General features: G+C 43.7%; 3 protein-coding genes across 3 annotated transcripts; 2 read left to right on the top strand and 1 right to left on the bottom strand.

The window, feature by feature from the left end:
- Window positions 1-206: 206 nt before the first annotated feature.
- f5 (coagulation factor V) lies at window positions 207-9,600 on the top strand. Its single transcript, XM_077728000.1, has 25 exons — window positions 207-475; window positions 879-961; window positions 1,230-1,352; window positions 1,653-1,865; window positions 1,930-2,088; window positions 2,176-2,397; window positions 2,453-2,618; window positions 2,793-2,970; window positions 3,040-3,136; window positions 3,330-3,535; window positions 3,739-3,886; window positions 3,949-4,161; window positions 4,253-5,606; window positions 5,838-6,003; window positions 6,073-6,309; window positions 6,685-6,898; window positions 6,991-7,170; window positions 7,389-7,505; window positions 7,575-7,646; window positions 7,727-7,812; window positions 7,880-8,035; window positions 8,112-8,256; window positions 8,316-8,467; window positions 8,538-8,720; window positions 9,010-9,600. Exons 1-25 carry the CDS (start codon window positions 324-326, stop codon window positions 9,154-9,156), a joined length of 5,169 nt encoding a protein of 1,722 aa, XP_077584126.1. The 5' UTR covers window positions 207-323; the 3' UTR covers window positions 9,157-9,600.
- Window positions 9,601-10,087: 487 nt separating this feature from the next.
- On the bottom strand, window positions 10,088-11,230 carry LOC144204188 (trace amine-associated receptor 1-like). Its single transcript, XM_077728001.1, has 2 exons — window positions 11,049-11,230; window positions 10,088-10,944 (listed from the first exon to the last, which is right to left on the bottom strand). Exons 1-2 carry the CDS (start codon window positions 11,228-11,230, stop codon window positions 10,155-10,157), a joined length of 972 nt encoding a protein of 323 aa, XP_077584127.1. The 3' UTR covers window positions 10,088-10,154.
- Window positions 11,231-13,475: 2,245 nt separating this feature from the next.
- Window positions 13,476-14,608, top strand: LOC144204185 (trace amine-associated receptor 13c-like). Its single transcript, XM_077727998.1, has 2 exons — window positions 13,476-13,648; window positions 13,798-14,608. The coding sequence occupies exons 1-2, from the start codon at window positions 13,476-13,478 to the stop codon at window positions 14,606-14,608; spliced, it is 984 nt and encodes a 327-aa protein (XP_077584124.1).
- Window positions 14,609-15,772: the final 1,164 nt, after the last annotated feature.

Below are 15,772 nucleotides of genomic sequence, written 5' to 3' on the forward strand. Positions count from 1 at the left end.
AAACAACAACATATGGATGGATATGTACAACATCAGTGATCTTGAACATGTCTAGAAACCTATTGAGTATATGCCTAGTGTGCATTCGGGAGGCTACGCATCTTTACAAGAGTGCAGATGAGGCTTCATTTGGAGGAGAAAATAAGTATCCATAGTTCATTGCCCTAGTTGGTGTGAGTGAGCATCCGGGAGAGAGAAAGAGAGATAAAGCTCCTGGTGGAGTCTGGTGTTACACATTCATACGCACCCAGGGACAGCAGAGTCCCACCCGAGTCCTTTTTGCAACCCAACCAACTACTTTTTGGGGAGGATTGGAGTCCGATATGAGGATCAGAGATCGCCCTCTCCTTGGCCTTCTACTCCTGGTTTTCTCCTTACTTCCAGTGGGAGCCATGATGGAGGTGGCCAAGAAAAGGCACTACTATATAGCAGCCGTGGAGATAGACTGGAACTACAATGGCAATGATACGCACAGGTAAGGGTGCTCCTTTTCACAATGGCATTATTAAACTTTGTTCAGTATAACAAAGGAACATTTAAAGAAGAGCCTCCTCTTTTTTTGCTGACAAAAATGACAAATAAAATGACTATATGGATATAAATAAAATCACCACAATGGTTTTGTTGGTATTTTTGGGTGATTCCTTTCGTCTGACATTTCTGATACATTATTTGGTATTTTCAATAAGTTGTCTTTTTAAAACAACGTCTGTTCCAAAATCTTAAAAAGCCCAGCGATTGTCCCTGAAGAAAACAATACGCACTGTCCGTTCTATATTTCATTGAGTATCGCTGATTCCATATCTTTTATTGATATAACATGCCATATTATGGACAGCGTGGCTTTTTGCCCACTGAGGTGATTTCCTTTTTTTCAGATTCAATCCCCCGTACAAGAAAGTGGTTTTCCGGGAATACGACAAATTCTTTACACGGCAGAAGTTTCACGAGCCCTCGTTAGGTAAACGCATTTAGTAGTAAAAGTATTCATTTTTCACTGTCAGCTCATTGGCTGCCATTGAAGAACAATCACTATCGACAGTGCTGGTAAAACAACAACATTTGCATCAAGGGCATCAATGTGGTGAGATGAAGGCCACCCCGAGACAGTTAGACAGTCTCAGTTAGCTAAATAACCAGCAAGGGATGGATATTTATTCCTATTTTTGGTTTCTGAGGTCTCTTACAGCCACATTTCAGTAGTCATTTGTTTTTTTCTCTGTCCACAGGTCTGCTGGGACCCACGCTGAGGGCCCAAGAAGGCGAAATCCTCGTGGTCACCTTCCGAAACTTGGCGTCAGAGCCGTACAACCTCCACTCGCATGGCATCGCTTACGCAAAACAGTCTGAGGGTAAGTACCCCCCACCCTCCGAACGAGGCGGCCCATCAGCATGTGTTATGCAAGTCCTAGTTCCGAAAAGGAGGCAAAGTTGATCGGGACGACAAACAAGGGTATTTGTTTTGTTTTAAAATATTAACCAGCCTATGCCAATGATCAAACGCCATGGTACTGAAGTCCAACATTAGACAGTTTAAGTAAACAGCCCAAATGGGAAAGAAATGAAAACATAAATGTGAGACATTCCAGCAGGTGACCACGGTGCTAAATGGGATTTGTTGATAATTACAAGAGATGTCGCTGACGTTGCAGGAGCGCAATACTTTGACAACACGTCGCAAAAGGAGCAGGAAGACGACGCTGTGAGACCGGGCGGCGAGCACGTTTACCACTGGGAGGTGACGCCCGAAGTGGCACCCACAAAGGATGACCCCACCTGCCTCACCTACTCGTACATCTCTCACCTGAATTTGGTGGATGATTTCAACTCGGGCCTTGTTGGCGCTTTGCTGATCTGCAAGAATGGTAAGAACATTTGACTCTAGTGGTAAAAAGGAAAGCACAAAATAGCCCATCTTCTTCTTTGCAGGGAGCTTAGATGAGTCAGGAAGGCAGATTGGCACCAAACAGGAATTGGTCCTGCTTTTTGGGGTCTTTGATGAGCGACAAAGTATCTACAAGCCAAAGGACAAGTCCTTAGACCACGTCCACTTCACCATTAATGGCTACACCAAGGGAGCACTACCTGGTAGAATACTCTCCCAAAATATTCTCTTTTCACAGAATTAATTTCTTTTTCTGTGCTATTGCAAGCTGATGCGCCGTTGTTTTCCAGGTTTAAGCGTGTGCGCATATTCCTGGGTGAACCTTCACTTGTTGGCCATGAGCAGCGAACCCGAGTTGTTCTCCGTGCACGTCAGCGGACAGGTGCTGCAGCACATGCGTCACAAGGTGTCGTCCCTAGGGCTGATCAGCGGCTCTTCCACCAGCGCCCAAATGGCCCCTGGGTACCCCGGCCGCTGGTTGCTGTCCTCACATGTGCTTAAGCACATGGAAGGTAAGGATTGGCGTCCCGTGGTTGGATTTTACCTCTGCTAACAACCGCCCGGCAGCGGGCATGCATGCCTTCTTGGACCTTAAGGAATGCCAGGGCGTGACCGTGCCACGCCACAAGATGACCTTTGAGCAAAGACGCCAAAGCACAGAGTGGGTTTACTATATCGCCGCTGAGGAGGTCGTCTGGGACTACGCGCCCACCATGCCCGAACATATCGACCAGTAAGACAACCGCCAATACTATTAGTTGATTCAAATGTTCGAGTTATAACCAGCATATTTGTATCCTAGATTGATTAACTTACCTGTGTGAGATGATTGGAGCCCTGACTAGCTATTAAATCGTATTGGTAATTATCCATCTAGCCAATTTTTAGCCCATTTTTTTCCCAATAGGAACTATAAGTCGCAGTACCTGCAACAGTCCTCAACACGCATTGGTAGAAAGTACAAGAAGGCCGTGTTCACGCTGTACGACAAATCCTTCACAGAACGAATAGAGAACAAGCAGAGAAAAAGCGAGCTGGGCATCCTGGGTCCCGTAATAAGAGCGCAAGTCAGGGACGTGATCAAGGTCAGACCCCCGAGCTTCAATCCCTTCCACAAACATAGCTGACTAGGATCACGTGGACCCCCTCCGCAGATTGTATTCAAGAACATGGCCACCAGGCCCTACAGCATCTACCCACACGGACTGACCATCCAAAAATCCGATGAGGGCGTCAACTACCCGGAAGGAGGTGAATGCGATCGCAAATGGCTGCCGCTGGCGTTTGAATTGAAATCTCCTACTGTCCATTTTTTCATTTGCACAAAAATTCAGTCACTAGAAACTTAATTGCAAAGCCAGGCCTACTTGGAAAAATTCAAACTGTGGTGGCACAGATTTACTTCTAGTTTGGTGTCATTGCCATAGTAAGTTGTGTTAAACAGGCAACCACACGCACGCCGTCCAGCCGGGTGAGACGTACACGTATGTCTGGCGGGTAAAAGAGGAGGACGGGCCTCTGAAAGGAGACTCCAGGTGTCTGACCCGGATGTACCACAGCGCCGTCAACACACCACGTGACATAGCCTCCGGTCTGATCGGACCCCTCCTCATCTGCAAGAGTCAGTCGCTCAATGTCAGGAATGTGCAGGTAAAAACCCAAACCTCGATTCCTGCTCAATGGCAGTACAATTGTGAGTGGATGTTTGTTTTATTGTGCCCTGTGATTGGCTAACAACCAACTCAAGGTGTCACCCGCCTGTTGGATAAGCGGTATGCTAAATGAATGAATGAATACAGTACACCATCGGCCGGCTATCGGAATCGTTTTCTTCTCCCAATTGTTTCTCATAGGTCAAATCCGACATAGAGCAACAGGCCATGTTTGCCGTGTTTGACGAAAACAAGAGCTGGTACCTGGAAGACAACATCCGGCAGTTCTGCGATCGACCCCAAATCAACAAGGCGGATGGCCACTTCTACGATTCCAATGTCATGCACAGTACGTCCGACCCCCGTCTTACTGGATTTGGGCGCAGTTGACCGGAGGTCGTTACCCGTCAGCCATCAACGGCTACGTGTACGAGAGCGGGCCGATCTTGGGCTTCTGCAAGGACATAGTGGTCACGTGGCACGTCTCCAGCGTCGGCTCACAGGACTACATTCAGACAGCCACGTTGTACGGACACGCCTTCCAACTCAACAACCGCATGGAAGACATCCTCAGCCTCTACCCGATGACCGGCGAGACCATTATGATTACCATGGAAAACATCGGTCAGTTCCCAGTAACTATACATCGCTATAAACATTTTTCACAGGATTGGACGCCGAAATTGCCGCTTAATCTTTCCGTTCATCCCATCAGGCATCTGGCTTCTGGTGTCGCTGAATTCTCATGAGACGACTAAAGGAATGCGCCTGAAGTTCAGGGACGTGGAGTGCTTCCGCGACCATCACTACGAGTACAGCGATTTGGATAAACCGGGATCATTTCCGTTCACCATTTTGGATCTCGCAAGTAGGAACGAAATCTTGAATAAGATGCAGGAGGAGAAAATTACTCCCAAAGATCCCACGCCTAGTACAAATGTGGTCGACGAACTTACGGACACGTTCGCAGCCGAATGGGGCCTCAGGACATTTAAGGGTCAGACTATGGGCGAGAGCGTGGAGACGCTAGATTTATCGGCCCTCGACTACGATGCCATCGACGTGTCGGATGGAAAAGCGACCATAAGGACAAAAAGCTCAATATACGGTATTCCGAGCATGCCTGAAGATAGAGCCCAAAATATTAGTGCTTCTGGGTTGCCTTCGAGCCTTAACAACAGCCTTTCCAAAACAGACACAATAAAAGTTAACGCAACCGCTTTGCCACAGTTCAAAAACAAATCCACAGAGGCTATCCATCAGAATGAAACCATGCCAGTGGAGGGGACGTTCACATTGGAAAAATTGAAGACAGATTCTGTCAAAAATTTTCTTCTCGACCAGTCAAACGGGACATCGAACCGGTCTCAAATTTCCAATGTATCGTCCCCATTCGGTGACGTCGGCTCGAAGGAGGAAACCAGCAAAGAAGTATTTATATTCCTCCAAGAAAACCGCACCGAGGTGATTAAAACCAAGTCTGTGAGGACCGATGTCCACAACTGGACTTACGACGGAACTCATGAAAAAGTATCGGTGGACATTCCCGATCATCTTGCCAAATACTTTAAGGAGACCCCTCCACCTAAAAAGACGGCCAAAATCAAAAGGGTGAACTTTCGACAGAAGCCGCCGAAGGGCCAAGGCATGAAAACGAGGAAGAGGAAGGTATACAAGCCAGAGGTTACAATGGGTTTACCCCTCTCGCCCCGCGGATTCAACCCCAACTTGACCCCGAGGGGTTCGCGGCCGTCTTCGCCTCGAGCCGTCTCCGATGAGGAGGAGCTCATCAATGTCCCGGTGGTCATCGGCGTACCCCGGCTGGATTTCAGTGACTATGAGTTTTACGTTCCGGGAGACGAGCCCGACCATTTGGCCAAGCAGGATTTGAAAGCGGATGAATACGAATACGTGAACTACAAAGATCCTTACAGCGGTCATCAACACATCAGGGACTTTAACATAGAGGAATTCACTAAGTACAATTTGAAGCACTCGGGGCGTAATTTCAAGATGTACTTTATCGCTGCGGAAGAGGTGGAGTGGGATTACGCTGGCAACGGACAGAGGTAAGATCATCACAAAGCCGTGCATCGTGTATCTTGAGTTATAGTTTTCAACTGCTAGTACAAAGTGGTAAGCAGAAATTTAGTCTGAAAAAAATAATTGTATATATTTCTTTTTAACTGTGGTCATTGCCAATGTTAACATTGGAGCCAAAAAATGATATTGGTGCAACGTTACTTGGAATAGGCAGCAAGGAGTTTTTGATGAGAATGAGCATGTCAATCTTTCCCAAGGCAGGAAAGATCCGGACAAAACGGCCGCAACACCAAGTTCAAGAAGGTGGTTTTCCGCGGTTATACGGACGGGCTCTTCAGAACTCCCGAAATCCGAGGAGAAAAGGAAGAGCACCTTGGCATCCTGGGGCCAATCATCAGGGCGGAATATGGTCAAAGCATCATGGTAAGCTCGCAACAAATGGCGCCCACGGCCCTTGCGATTTCCTTCAAAGCGATGCTATCCCCTTCGTAGGTCATTTTCAAAAACAAAGCCAATCGTCCATTCTCCTTACACCCTAATGGGGTGACCTACACAAAGTGGACAGAAGGTATGTCTTACCAGGACGAATCCGAGGGCACGTACACAGTTGATAACGAGGTTCCGCCCAACGGCAACTTCACGTATATCTGGACGGTCCCCCGAAAGCCTGCGGGCCAGCCAGATGAGCCTCAGTGTCGGACTTGGACATATTATTCCGGTGTTAACCCTGTGAGTACTTTTATTTTTTTCTAGTCCTCATTTTTTAGTGCTGCTGGTCAACAAAAAAGAGAACTTTTAACTTCAACAAGTTGGCACAAAAAGACTAGGGGCACTGAAGAAAAAAAATGGTGTGCAAGATTTATTCTAAATCAGATTTCTGACTTTCTCAGGATTATGACTTTAATCCAAGAATTCTGGTTTCATCTAGTGAATAAACTGAGATTTCTGACTTCCTATTCTAAATTTGACTTTTTTTGCCAGAAACCTTTAGTGGCTGTAATCCTTTTCCATGGACACCCTCATTCAAAGCATTAGTTAAATAATTGGATTTTTAATACGGATGGAAGGGACAGATTTCTCAATATCGACTTTATTCCTCCCTAGGAAAAGGACATCCAGTCTGGCTTGATCGGTCCTTTGCTGGTGTGTCCCGAGGGCACTTTTAATAATGTCACTAACACAAGTGAGTTCACGCTACTCTTCATGACTTTTGACGAGTCCAGGAGCTGGTACTATGAGGAGAACATCAAGATGATGCAGCAGACAAGACGAAGGGGAATCCCAGAGCCCATCCTCAAGGAGAACCTCTGGTTCCATTGTAATTACAGACACCGCGATCCCACGTTTGGTCCATCGATCCGGATTCTCGGATTGATGCGGATTCAATGAAATTGTCTGCTGTTTCTACAGCCATCAATGGTATCATACATAACCTCAAGGGTCTACGGATGTACACTAAACAGTCCGTCTACTGGCACCTGATCAACATGGGCTCTCCCAAAGACTTCCAGAGCGTCCATTTTCATGGACAGACATTCCTGCGCACGACCAATAGTGTCAACAGACACGCAATCTACCCACTCCTCCCTGGTAATGTATGGCGCAGAGGATTTTTTTTTTTAAGCCGGTCAAGATCTTGCCTTTAAAGTCAGAACTCTCACATTAAGATCAGAATTCTAATAATAACAAGAGAATTCTCCCATTGATGACAAAATTCTGAAAATAATATGAGAATTCTCACATTTATCACACATTTCTGAGAACAATATGGGAATTCTCACTGATTGAACTTCAAGCGTTTTGTTCAGGAAGTTTCGCTACCCTGGAGATGTACCCATCCAAACCAGGACTATGGCTAATGGAATCCGAAATTGGTTTGAATCAGCAGCGTGGAATGCAGACGCTCTTCTTAGTCCTTGACAGAGGTAAAAAACACTTTGCCAACATACCTTGAATGGTGTAAGTGGATCCATAGCTGGCATGTCTCCTCCCAGAATGCTACCACCCTCTGGGCTTGGAGTCGGGCAGCGTGAAAGACGAGCAAATCACAGCCAACAAGACTCGAGGTATTTATGCCCATTTGCGGAAATCTGTTGAGAAACAAAAGAAAAGAGTTGATGAGCTACCGCTGTGTTGACCTTGGAAGGATACTGGGAGCCGCATTTGGCCAGGCTGAACAATAACGGCAAGTACAACGCTTGGAGCACTGAACAGAGCAACAGCTTTATTCAGGTATGTCCACAGATAGACGTTATTTGCTATACTGTGCATACTACTTGCATGCATACAACTTGCACAGGTGGACTTCCAGCGTCCTGTGGTGATCAGCCAGGTGGCCACACAAGGAGCCAAGCAGCTTTTCCAATCCCAATTTGTCACAAATTTCTCCATATCGTACAGCAACGACCGCAGGAGATGGATCCTCTACAAGGGAGACAGCACATACCCAATCAGGGTGAGAATGGGTCGGAAACTATGTCATAATTTGACACCGTTGGCAAGAAGCGTGTCTCATTTTACCGCAATAACAGATTTTCCCTGGGAACCAAGAACCTTATGTGACAAAAACAAACACCTTCTCTCCTCCGATAATCGCACGCTTCATTCGTCTCCACCCTGTGCACTGGTACAACATGGCCACCTTACGCATGGAGTATTATGGCTGCGAGATGGACGGTAAGATTTCGAGCAACTGTGGAATCCCAAAGAGGGTACTCTTGATTTTTCCCGGTCAGGCTGCTCTTTGCCTCTGGGGATGGAGAATGGAGCCATCGAGGATGTGCACATCACGGCGAGCTCCGTCAACTCTAACTGGTATTTGGGATCCTGGAGTCCCCATTTTGCCCGCCTCAACAAAGTGGGAGCCGTCAACGCTTGGCAAGCTAAGGTGAGAGGCTTTCGAAATCCTGAGTGGCTTTAAAGCCACTGAACGCCTGGCTGTTTTTCCGCCCGTGCAGCACAGAGACATGAAGCAGTGGCTTCAGGTGGAGCTCCCACGTGTCATGAAGATCACGGGTATCATCACGCAAGGAGCCAAGTCTTTGGGGAAAGAGATGTACGTGTCCTCGTACACGCTGAAATACAGCAATAATGGCATACATTGGCACCCGTACGCTGAGGATGAGGACTTCCCGCCCAAGGTACTTATTTATGTCTTAACTGGGTCAATCTGGGCCAAAGGAGTTGGCGCCCAATCTATTTGATTGTAACCAAACAATTCTTTTGTGACCAGTTTTTTTTTTTTTTTTTTACAACGGAATACTTGAAGCTAAAGTTTTTTTTTTGATGGATGGGATTCCTTGAGAAAGTGTGTTTTTAAGGCTGAATTCTTTGAAGATTATTTTTCGGGCACTAGATTCGTGAGATTTTTTTTTCGTCTCTTATACAGTCTCTGAGGTTGTAACCTGCCTTTTCCCCTTCCAAATTCAGATCTTCATTGGGAACACTGAGAACAATGAGCACGTGAAGAATTTCATCTACCCGCCTATTTTTGCCCGCTTCATTCAAATCGTCCCCAAAACCTGGAATCGGTCCATCACCCTTCGGGTAGAGCTGTTGGGCTGCAACTTTGAGTGATCTTGACCAATCCTAAAGTGGCTGCCTTAGAAATGAAAGATCACCCAAGAACAAAATATTCTCATTTTTGATTTCCCATCTTAAAATAATTTGCATCTGCCTGCCATTTAGCTTCATCGCCTCATCAAATTGTTAGAAACAACTGTTGTTAGGAATTTTGCCATCGGATTCAAAAGTAACTCTCTATTTTGAAATCGTTATTTATTCTAGGGATGGACCAATCACATGAACATGTCCAAATGTTTTTTTTATTCACCACACAATAAGAGCAAAGCTAACCCAAATGAAAAGGTTATTGAGAAGAAAAATATCATGACTCATCTCATTTTCCCCCTCCAAGAAAATTAGTGCAGCATAAAATAAGGTTGCAAACAAATTGTTTTCAATATTTAGTTTTATATGAATAACCTCATGGAAGAAAATAAAGTTGATCAACCAATGTAATTCATTGAGCTTTCCTGATTGTGATTTTTTGCTAAATTATAGATTATATTTCTGTGTCTCAGAACTTATAAACAACACACAACTGTTGCCACACCAAAATTTTCTGGTAAACCGATTAAAGTTGTACAAAATATGAGTTTTGAATGATTTAAAGCCAAAGATGAAAGATTAAAGAGCCACCTTTACCATTGGAGCCAACATTTGCAGACATCTGTAATTTTAAAGAAGTTTTTAAGAAAGTACTTCTTACTCCAAAAGACGACTTGTTCTAACTATTCACTTTGAACGGCCAATCAAGTGAGCTGTCAAAAAAACAAAAAACAAAGTTAGATCATTGACAAGTAAAAAAAACTGAAAATATAGGAACCACAACAAAGTCTCTTTTGTTTAAAGCTGCTTGATAAAATCACAAAGGCAAGTAGAAATGCAAAGGTTACTTCCATTCACACAAAACAAAAGGTATAAGATATACGTGTTGAGCTGTTGGAGTGCAGTTTGAACATTCATTTTTCCAAAGTGGCACAACATAAAACCCTGTGAGCGCTATACAGGACTCAGACAGCAATACACGCAGAGTGACAAAAAATGCGTTTAACAGCTCGTCTGAACCAGGGATAAAACCACACATATATAAAAGGATTGACACAGGAGTTGAGGTAATACACGTTGAGCACGAACGAGGCACTGAAAGGAGAGCTGTTGCCGGCTAGTGCCACGCAGTAGTACGGACAGAAGCACAAGAGGAAAACCACAACCAGAATCCCCAGAGTCCTGGCCGCCTTCAGCTCCGATTTCTTCACCCTCATCGGGTGAGGTTGCGACGGCGAGGCCCGCGCCACGTGTGGGCGCAGGGCCCGCGCCTGAGACACGGCGACCATAAACACTTTGCTGTACAAGGTGACGATAACGCAGAGGGGAATGACGAAAGTCACGGCAAGATCAAAAACGGACGCCGTGTAGTTAATGTGAATGATGCATTCGCCGAGGCAGGATCTATACTTTCCAGGATGCGCCAGATCATCCTTAATTAGGACGCTACTCAAAAGAAGAGAGAAGAACCAACAGAGACAAACGCAGAGTTGAATTCTTTTCACAGTCACTTTGACACGATACCGGAGCGGATTGCAAATAGCCACGTAACGGTCGGCCGACATCATCACCATGTTTCCCACCGAGGCTGACGTGACCACGAAGGAGACGTAATTATACAGCGAGCATGAAATGTCGCCGGGAGTCCAGCAGGACTTGTTCAGGAAGATCTCGACAGGCCACACCAGGAGGCCCACGAGGAGGTCGCAGACGGCGAGAGAGAGGAGGAGCAGGTTGGTGGGCGTGTGCAGCTGTCTACACACAAATCAACACACACACACAAACACTCTGTTGAAAAGCACTTCGACTCAAGACAAAATATACACCCCGCAACACGTCAGGTCAATTTCAAGAAGAACAAAGTGTGCCTGAAGTGGGAGATGGCGGTGATGACCGTCAGGTTAAGAAACACCGTTAGAATGCAGATCAAGTAGAGGAGGATGCTCCAAAAAACACCTTCAGACCAACCGGATGCAGGCCTCCTGCAGGACAGGTTAGCCAGTTGTGGAAAGCAGAGCTCTGATTGGTCCTTGCTCTCCATCCTCGGGGCCAACAAGGGCCTCTCTGTCTTCGCTGTACATGTTTTATATGCATCGCTGACTTTGTCCCTCCCTATGACTATGTGTTGACCCTTTTCTGATTGGTCCTTGTCCTAAGCCCTTCGTTGCATTTGCAGACCAATGCTTGCTTTAATTGGGGGTTGGGGGGCGGATGTTGGAGCCTATTCCTTCTAACTCCGGGCTCGAAGACCCTGCATTGGTGGTCAGCCAATCGCAGGTCACGAGGAGACGGACAACCATTGGCAATTTAGACTGTCCACGCAGTCTACCATGCATGTTCTTGAAATGCCAGAAAAACCAGAGTACCCGGAGAAAAGTCATGCAAGCCCAGGTAGAACATGCAAAGTCCACACAGTAAGGACTCACCTGGGATCAAACCCTCGACGAGTGATAAGTGCTACGTTGTTTTTGGGCACTCTTGGTAAATGCCAGCCATTAGAGAAGAACAGGGAAATCTCAAAAGATACAGATTACACAGCATTGCTACATTATTAACTGCATTTTGTATCAGTACACTAATTCAAATTGGGATTGTGAACCACCAACTTCACCATGATACAATCCTATTAAGACTGTATCATGGTGAAGCTGGTTATTCACATTGCCAATTTGAATTAGTGTACTGATACTTTTAATATGTAAGGTACAGTGTAGCAACTAATGGAATATTCTGTCATATAAAAGTATAACATTGTTGTCCGAAATATTATGATAAGCTTAATATTTCGGTCAACAATATGATACTTGTTATATGACAGAATATTCCATTAGTTGCTACACTGTACTTTACACATTAAAAGTATCAGTACGCTAATTCAAATTGGGAATATGAATCACCAACTTCACCATGATACAATCTTAATATTTCCAACAACAATATAATACTTTTTATATGACAGAATATTTCATTAGTACCTTACACATTAAAAGTCCTATCTAGTTAGGTTGGTAGATTGGCAAGGTAATAAAGTAATATGGATGTTTTTGACAATTTTGTCACTAAAACCTTCAAAATTTAGAATAAAAAGTGTTGTTTTAAATAAAACAGCACATCATGTAAAAAAAATCACGAATGAATGATGTTTTGCATTTTATCATAAAATGCAAATGACTAATACATGATGAATTCCAAGGCAAAATAAAGCAAAATTCCATCCAGAAAGGCAATAAGAAGATAACCTCAATTCAGCACTAAGTCAATTAAACCGAGGTTTTGTCAGAATTGGACGATTAACCTCAAAACACCAAATTGTTGCTTGGAAGCAGAATAAAATCTGCTATTTTAACCGAAATATTTCTCCAAACAACAAGTTTATTTTGCAAGTAAACCTCAATGGAAGAAGTCCTAAGAGGTTCTATGAGTCAAAACATGGCTTGGCTCCATGTTCACACCTTGGCCCATTAAAAGGTTATTATTTGACTTGTGTCACAAGCAAAGGTGTGAAGAAAACACATTTTTTTCCCAGCAGACTGATAGACTGACAAACAATCTTGTTGTTCATTAAGTGAACAATGTTGAAAACATGATCATTGACGCGCTCTCTGATGAGCCCTTATTTTTGTTGTTTTATTGATTGAAAGGAAATTATGACATAGGTACTTAAAATTGGTAGGAGATTTTGTTGACATAAAAGATCATAGAAACCATCAGGCCTAAATGAGACACATAAACCTTGTCCAAGAGAGAGAATGTCTGTCACAAGGCCAAAAACTAAAGATTGCAATTGAGCTTTTTAAAAAAAATAATAATAATAATAAACTACTTATTGGGGCTTTGTGGATCTATTAATGAAAATTGTCAGATGCTCACAACTGCCAAGTCAATAATTGACTCTACCCATCAAACACACAAGAACATTTTAGCACATCCATGACATAAAAGAGAAGAACAAATAGAATAAGAGTGACATGGATGAATCATGTAATAGTGACGCATTCATCCTACATGAGAAATTTGGAAGTTTCACGCATGCCAACGTGTGGAAGCTTATATCCGTAAACAAAACGGCTTTTCAGTGGCCTCCATATAGATGCATATTGATCCATATCCATGGAGTATTGGATTCATAATTATGCGGCTTGGAAGCAGTAGTTGTGACATCATACATTGCGAACTTGTACCAACTATGATCCAATCCGATTTTCTTGGGGGCGGTACTCCAAGCTATAAATGAAGCTGACCTTAGAGGAGTTTGGATAGAACGCTGTCCAAGCGGCAGCTTCTGAATGGAAGACAGCGACCAATTAGAGCTCTGCTTTCCACAGCAAGGCAACCTGTCCTGCAGGAAGTCCATGGTTGAATCAACTGGAGACACTATTTTAAATGTTCTACTTTCTTTAACCTGCGCCATCACTGTGCTTCTCAATTTACTTGTCATTGTTGCCATCTCTCATTTCAGGCACGTGTTGTTTTTCTATCTCATGTTGTCTATTGCTTGATTTTGTCATGATTTCTCAGGACTTTGAAATTGTTGTTTAATCCAATGCAGTGTTGTACACCATATTTTTTGTCATTGTGTCATTTTTTTTCTTTTCGTCTTGTGAACAGGCAGCTGCACACTCCCACCAACCTGCTCCTCCTCTCTCTCGCCATCGCTGACTTCCTGGTGGGCCTGGTGGTATGGCCCGGTGAGATCTACATTAAAACATCCTGCTGGGCTTTGGGCAACATAGCATGTGTTTGCTTTCACTTAGCCAGCTTTGTCATCACATCCGCCTCAGTGGGAAACATGGTGTTGATATCAGCTGACCGTTACGTGGCCATTTGCCATCCTCTCCGTTATAACGTCCAAGTCACTGTGAAAAGAATACGACTTTGTATTTGTCTGTGCTGGTTTTCGTCATTTCTTTTTTGTTGCATTCTTTTGAAGGATCAGATAGCTCTTCCAGAAAATTGTAGGTCCTGCTATGGGGAATGTGTCATTAATATTGACATGGAAAGCGGGATATTAGATCTGGTTGTGATTTTCATCCTTCCTCTCAGCATTATCGTCACGCTGTACACGAGCGTGTTTGTGGTTGCCGTGTCGCAGGCGCGAGCCATGCGTGCTCACGTCACCTGCCGCAAAGGGCCCAATTCCCACTCTTTGGGCGCAAGGAAATCCGAGCTGAAGGCGGCCAGGACTCTCGGGGTTCTGGTTCTCGTCTTCATTCTTTGCTTTAGTCCATTTTACCTTTTCTCCATCATATCTGATGTGAGCTTTTCATCATCACATTATTTCATCTACCTGTTTGATTTCAACTCGTGTGTGAACCCTTTGATTTATGCCTTGTTCTACCCCTGGTTTAGGAGAGCTGGGAAACAGATTGTTACTCTACACATACTGCAACCTGGTTCCCGTGAGGCCAAAGTGGTGTAGACAATTTGAAGAATATACTTTTATTTTGCCATATCTTTGCGTATAGAAATGTAATAAAAGTCGATGAGTGCAGTAAGTCTTAACGGTTGTTAAGCAGGAATAAAAATAACACCTAAAAAAGAAGTATAAAATCAAAGTGATGCAAATGTGGAATTATAATATACATAGAACTATATTTTATGATTTAGGGAGTGCTCACTATACTTTATAATGGCTGAAAGTATTATGTGGTCCTTACAGTGATTTGTGGTATGTCATAATAATTGCACTTTAAAAACATTCTAAAAAATGTATGGATCAACAACAATGAAATATACATATAGAAAAAAAACAACAACTCAACTCATTTGCAACAGGTCATTAGTAATTGGTAAAGCAGTATAGATGAAAATATACGGATAAAAAAAACTGAATAGTCTACTTACCGGATTCCACCTACTTGTATGTGTTCAATTATTAGTTGCATCTCACCTTTGATTGAAGGAAAATAAAAGCTTACATCAGCAGTGTTCTTGTTGTTCCAATTTTCTAAAAAGTAGGTAATAATAATTTTGCAGTAAAACAATTGAATTCCCAGGACAAAAACAACTAAAACATTAAGTTTACTGAGCTTGTTATCATACTCCTTTGCTTAGGTTGCCATCTTGTGTTCATGCACCTGAACAACCTAATGACTCACAGATGAGGTCAAAAGGGTAAACTATTGGAGCAAATACGAGTTCACGTGTGCAACACACACAAACAAAACTGATGTTAGTGGTCTTTTTATCCAACAGCGCTTTGGCCTCACAACTCTGGGGTTCTGGGTTCAAATCCAGAAAATAAGAAAGCTGGCTAACCTGTTATTTGACTTTCAGTTCCTTCCAATTAGTGGCAACCTCGGGTTTGTTTTAAAAAGGAAAGTGTGTGCCAAAATCTCTATATTATTTTTTTCAATTAAACCTTTATCTATATGACAATTCATCTGGCTTAGAATGGAGGTCACCCTGAAAAAGAAGCACCACCCTTTACTTGGAGATGATTCACATCAGTTCCATTTGCTTTGGAGGCCTAATTGTCGGTACACATTGGCCTCGTTGGGTGGCCCATGTGAAACATCACATACCTCCTGCATCGACTTATGAATAGAACAATTTCCAATATTACAGTTTCAGCCATAGAAGT

The sequence above is a fragment of the Stigmatopora nigra genome, chromosome 11 (assembly GCF_051989575.1).
Source record: "Stigmatopora nigra isolate UIUO_SnigA chromosome 11, RoL_Snig_1.1, whole genome shotgun sequence".
Lineage (NCBI taxonomy): Eukaryota > Metazoa > Chordata > Actinopteri > Syngnathiformes > Syngnathidae > Stigmatopora > Stigmatopora nigra.

Excerpts from the sequence above, each read along its gene's own strand:
- LOC144204188 (XM_077728001.1), bottom strand. The coding sequence starts at position 11,230 with ATGGAGAGCAAGGACCAATCAGAGCTCTGCTTTCCACAACTGGCTAAC. Across the intron at positions 10,945-11,048 it reads TCCCACTTCAGGCACACTTT|ACAGCTGCACACGCCCACCA; the intron begins GTTCTTCTTGAA and ends ATTTGTGTGTAG.
- LOC144204185 (XM_077727998.1), top strand. The coding sequence starts at position 13,476 with ATGGAAGACAGCGACCAATTAGAGCTCTGCTTTCCACAGCAAGGCAAC. Across the intron at positions 13,649-13,797 it reads GTTGCCATCTCTCATTTCAG|GCAGCTGCACACTCCCACCA; the intron begins GCACGTGTTGTT and ends TCTTGTGAACAG.
- f5 (XM_077728000.1), top strand. The coding sequence starts at position 324 with ATGAGGATCAGAGATCGCCCTCTCCTTGGCCTTCTACTCCTGGTTTTC. Across the intron at positions 2,619-2,792 it reads ATGCCCGAACATATCGACCA|GAACTATAAGTCGCAGTACC; the intron begins GTAAGACAACCG and ends TTTTCCCAATAG. Across the intron at positions 6,899-6,990 it reads GGAGAACCTCTGGTTCCATT|CCATCAATGGTATCATACAT; the intron begins GTAATTACAGAC and ends CTGTTTCTACAG.